We start from the raw sequence: 5,186 nt of genomic DNA, 5'->3' as shown, positions 1-5,186 counted from the left end.
GAAGCAACTCCGAACAAACATTTAGTAGGGTTGATAACAATTCCGAATTTACGTAAACGTTCGAATAGCAGGTGAAGGTGTTGATTATGCTCTTCGTCCGAGTTACTGGCCACGAGTATGTCGTCTATGTAGGCATAGACGAAAGGCAAACCTCTAGTCACCATGTCGATAAACCTTTGGAATGTCTGTGCCGCGTTTCGTAAACCGAAAGGCATACGCAGGAATTCAAACATTCCGAAAGGTGTAGTCACTGCTGTCTTTGAGATGTCTGCAGGTTCGACTGGGATTTGGTTGTATGCTCGCACCAGGTCGATTTTTGAAAAGATGCGAGCTCCATGCAGCGAGCTCGAAAAGTCCTGAAGAAAAGGCACCGGATAGGCATCACTGATAGTGCTTTTATTCAGTGATCGATAATCGCCGCAAACCCGCCAATCGGTCGATGATTTTTTTGGGACGCAGTGTATCGGCGAGGACCAGTTGCTGCTGGAAACGCGGATAATTCCGAGGTCGAGCATGTGCTGGAATTCCCGCTTGACGGCCTGGAGACGATCAGGTGGTAACCTTCTGGGCCTTGCAGCAACAGGTGGACCGCTGGTTTTGATGTGGTGGGTAACGTCGTGCTTTATCGGCTGGTTATGAAAAACTGGCCGGGCGACATCTGGATAATCATTCAGGATGGAACTGTGACGAGTCGTTGTCGTAAGCATTACAGTTGGGCTGACTGTGTCCATTCGAGCGGCTATACCGCGCACAGTAAGCTTGGTGGTGGTGTCGACAAGTCGTCTGTTCTTTATGTCTACCAGGAGACCGAAATGATGCAGGAAATCGGCTCCTAAGATAGGGGTCGGCAGTTTAGCGACGACGAATACCCACTGAAATGTGCGGCGTAGTCCTATGTTTAATGTTAGGGACTGTTCACCGTAGGTTGGAATGGGTGAATGGTTGACTGCCTGAAGACAGACTGATGTCTCTTTTCTTTTTCCAGAAGTGTTGGAGACTGGGATGATGCTGACTTCCGCACCTGTGTCAACCAGGAAACGCGTGCCTGTTACACGATCGCAAACGAAAAACAGGCGACTGTGTGGGTGCGAACCAGGAACTTCCGTCGCGTTCAATTCCTGGCTGTGCCGTTTCCCGAACTGGGTGAGGAAAACGAGCACGGTACCGTACATTTTTGTGCCCGTGTTCCGAATGTTCGGTGGTACCAACACGTGTCATGTGAGTTTCGGGTAGCACTGGGGCTTCGAGACCGTCTGCCATCTCGTCGAGATCGGCTGGTGCTTCGACGCTGGGGACTAAACTTTAGGGCTTGTATTTGGGCTGTGAGAATTTGTATTTGCGCAGCTTGCTGCGTCATTAATGCACGCAAATCCGAAATCTCTGAAGAACTGGTTTGTGCACGGAAAGGATTGGTACTGGGAGCGGCTGGCGTCACCGTCGATACCGTTGGATATCTGTGCGGTACTTCGGCTATTTTGTCAGCTAGCTCCGCCAGTTCTTCAAGGGATGTTTTTTCTCTGGTGGACGCGAGAACAACCTGGGTATTGGAGGGCAGACGCTGGAGAAAAAGTTGCTTGAAGATTTTTTCTGGGAGCGTCTCATCTCCGAGAAGCTGTTTCATTCTCCGAAGAAGCTGGGACGGCGTTTTGTCACCCAATTCTTCCGATATCAGAAGCTGGTGAAGTCTTTTTTGTTGGGATTCTGAGGTTCTGTTTATTAACGTGGTTTTAAAAACTTCATATGAAACAGAACCGGGTGGTGCCATGATAAGGTCGCGTATCACGTTCGTTATTTCTGGTGACAGAGAACTGATAACGTGAGAAAGTCGAGCCGCATCGCTCGATATTCTGTGAGAGGCAAACTGTGCCTCTATATGGTGAAACCACAATGTCGGGTCGTGGGTCCAGAATGGTGGAATTTTTAACGAGATCGCCGCTTGGAATGCCATGTCGATGTTGGCCGCTGGGTTTTGTTCCGGGAGATTCATTGTTTTTGTCGGAATTTTCAGTTGCTTCGTTGCTGGTGATGTACAAACTGTAATTCTTCGACGCGGTTGATGAAGCTGGTTCCAGGGAAGGCGCGATTCGTTTTACGGGGTCACCAAATGTAGTGGATGCGTGGATGTATTAATAAATACATAAGTGCTTTGTAATAAATTAAAGATTTATTATCACTACATCAATTTGTAAGCAATGTTACACATCGCTTGTACAAAATGCATATTAAATAGTGGTTGCAAATAATACATTTTAAAGGAATGCATAATACAGGATACACATTAAAGCAGAATATGTTTGATGGTGTGTGTGTGTGTGTGTGTGTAAATCATGCAGTACAGAGTCACCTTTCTGAATATTCTTTCGTCGTCCTCATAAATGCGTGACGTTCTCTTAAACGTTGCTTCGGGTTCTCTCTGGTTACCTATTTCTCCGTTCTATTTATAACATCTCAAATAGCCAGAAAAATAGATATACCGCAAGAGTGTTATTGCGTACAGTAGGTCGCTGGTCGTCCTGTTAAACTTCGCCTGACCTGCTCGGGTCAGAGGTCGAAGGGAGACGATCCATCATTTTTTGTCAGAACAAAGAGATTCTGATTTCGCGCCTTTTTGTGCATTGGTATTTTACGACCAATGATTCTTGGGTCTGATTTCGAATCCAAGCTTTGAGAAGGAAGTGCTAATTCTTACACACCCATGGTGCAGAAAGTGGATACGAGTAACAGAAAACATTATCCGACTCTAGCTGGAATGATAATGACCGTTAAGATGGTCACTGTTCCATGTAGCGTTATCTGGATGATCAACAGAAGCTGTACGTCAGCTAGTATCACAGAGACTGTGGTTAGTACCACTCATGATGAATGGCCTGAGATGACGAGGATTGGCGACAATACGACTCTCAGAAGGTATTTCAATATTATATATATCGAATAAATTGTTGTATACAGTGCATACCTCGTATTAATCGATTGTTATTAAAATAACTTTGACATAAGTTAATACTTATAAACCTTTACATTATTTACATTTGACGGATAATTGTCCTCATCATGTTTGTTTTTAACACAATGTTTTGGCTGATATACCCTCCAGCTGTCATCAGGTGTCTTGGGGAATTTTCTAACCTGGGTTCTCATTCCCACGGGCACATGGCATAGTGGTTAAGAGCAGGGGTTACTAACCACAAGATTCTGAGTTCGATTCCAGGCAGTGACCTGAATGATAATAATAATAATAACAACAACAACATCGAAAAATACCTTAGGAATGAGAACCCAGGTTCAAAATTTCCCAAAGACACCTGATGTTGGCTAGAGGGTATATCAGCCGAAACAAAACAGTGGTGTTTTGTTGCCAGCCATGTTTGTTTGGTAGCGGGAGATGTTGTTTGATCGTCGGGGTCACCAGTTATAGCTTTGTTAAGCTATACGTAAACAAACAAGTGCAGACGAGTGTGCATTTACTAAAGGTTTATTACTTTAGGTACAATAGGGCTTAAGTCGTCAGTTATTTCTGTATAGTTCCCACAGATTCGTTTTACACACGCTGCTGACATTCTTCCATTATCCTTTTCTGCCCAGAAGTCCTTTTCTTTCCTGCTGACCAACTTCCTAGCTAGCCTGCAGCAAAGTATCTGTCTACACTTCATCTGTCATGAATCCTATCCTACATCTCTATAATTACAAGTTGATTCTCAAAGCAAAAAGAGCCTTTCAACATGACCCACATTTGAAAATTTCTGTAGAGACATATTTTTGTGTACCAATTATGGAAACTGCAACCATTATTCATCTTTTAACTCTTACTTGTTTCAGTCATTGGACTACAGCCATGCTCTGGCACTGCCTTGAAGATTTTTAGACAAATGAATGAATCCCATAACGTTTTTTTTAAGCCAGGTACTTTTTCTCTTGATCTCCTTTGCCAAACTGCTAAGTTACAGGGGCATTAACAAACCAGCATTGGTTGTCAAGTGGTGATGGGAGACAAATGCACATGCACACACACACACATATGGGTTTCTTTCAGTTTCCATCTAACAAATCTATAGCCTTGGATGGCCCCAGGCTATAGTAGAAGACACACAATGTACCACACTGTGGGACTGAATACAGAACCATGTGGTTGGGAAACAAACTTCCAACAACATTGCCACATCTGTGCCTATTTGGAGAGACTTATCATAAAAATAACTTACAAATCTTTAAAAATTGATATTTGTCTTAACCTTTCACAATTAGATGTGTTCATTCTTGAAATGATGGACATTATGGATTTGTCATATGTATATGTTTCCATAGCAAAGTAACTGAAATCATTTTACTGGTAGGGTTTTAGGGTTAGGCTAAGGATTAAGGTTACAGTTAGGGTTAGGGTTTAGGTGGTATAGGTTAGTGTTGGTTTACAATTACATTTTAGGGTTAGAATTTAGGGTTTAGTGTTAGGATTTAAGGTTAATTTTAGAGGTAGGATCTAGAATTAGTATTGAAAGTTTTCAGCATTTCATTTCATTTTCTTTCATTAAATATGTAGTAGATAGCTACCAATTTCCAAAGCTAGGATTCAAAATCAAATTTTCTCACATTTTACTATAAGTTCTTGCTTGTTGCATCATCAGCATAAAGAAACTTTCTGACAAAGGGGCCAAATGTTTTAGACTTGGTGTCTAAATATCTTAGGTCAAAGAGTCAAAGACTTTGCCAAAAGTTCTAAAGCACATTTGCACACCAAATTTGGAGTCTTGTAATTTACTCTTTCAAAGGCCCTAGTAATCTCGATACATACTTAATACAGCAGCACCCATTGCTCAATGCACTTCTCCATTAGCTGGAAAGCTGAGAAAATCATTAATAAAGTTACAAATCTTTAAAAATTATTATTTGTTTGAACTCTTAACAATCAGATTGCTTCATTCTTGAAATTATGGAATTCCACAATTTGTCATATATATATGTTCCAATAGCTAACTAACTGAAATCATATTAGTGGTGGGGTTACATATTAGTGGATTAAGGTTACAGTTAGGGCCAAGGTTTAGGAGGTACAGTTTAGTGTTGGTTTACAAATAAGAACCACAATAATCTGTAATTTATAGTTTCAAAGGCCTTAGTAAGGTCCACAGATACTTATTACAACAGCATTCGTTGCTCAACAAACTTCTTCATTAGCTGGCAGGCTGAGAAAA

General features: G+C 41.9%; 1 protein-coding gene across 1 annotated transcript; it reads right to left on the bottom strand.

Annotated features, from left to right (window-relative positions):
* Positions 1-1,111: 1,111 nt before the first annotated feature.
* Positions 1,112-1,987, bottom strand: LOC115211687. Its single transcript, XM_029780336.1, has one exon. It carries the CDS (start codon positions 1,985-1,987, stop codon positions 1,112-1,114), a length of 876 nt encoding a protein of 291 aa, XP_029636196.1.
* Positions 1,988-5,186: the final 3,199 nt, after the last annotated feature.

The sequence above is a fragment of the Octopus sinensis genome, linkage group LG5, assembly GCF_006345805.1.
Source record: "Octopus sinensis linkage group LG5, ASM634580v1, whole genome shotgun sequence".
Lineage (NCBI taxonomy): Eukaryota > Metazoa > Mollusca > Cephalopoda > Octopoda > Octopodidae > Octopus > Octopus sinensis.
The sequence above is the reverse complement of the archived record's forward strand: the minus strand, read 5'-3'. Positions and strand labels throughout refer to the sequence as shown.

What these genes read in the sequence shown, in the direction of transcription:
- LOC115211687 (XM_029780336.1), bottom strand. Translation starts at nt 1,987, where the DNA reads ATGAATCTCCCGGAACAAAACCCAGCGGCCAACATCGACATGGCATTC.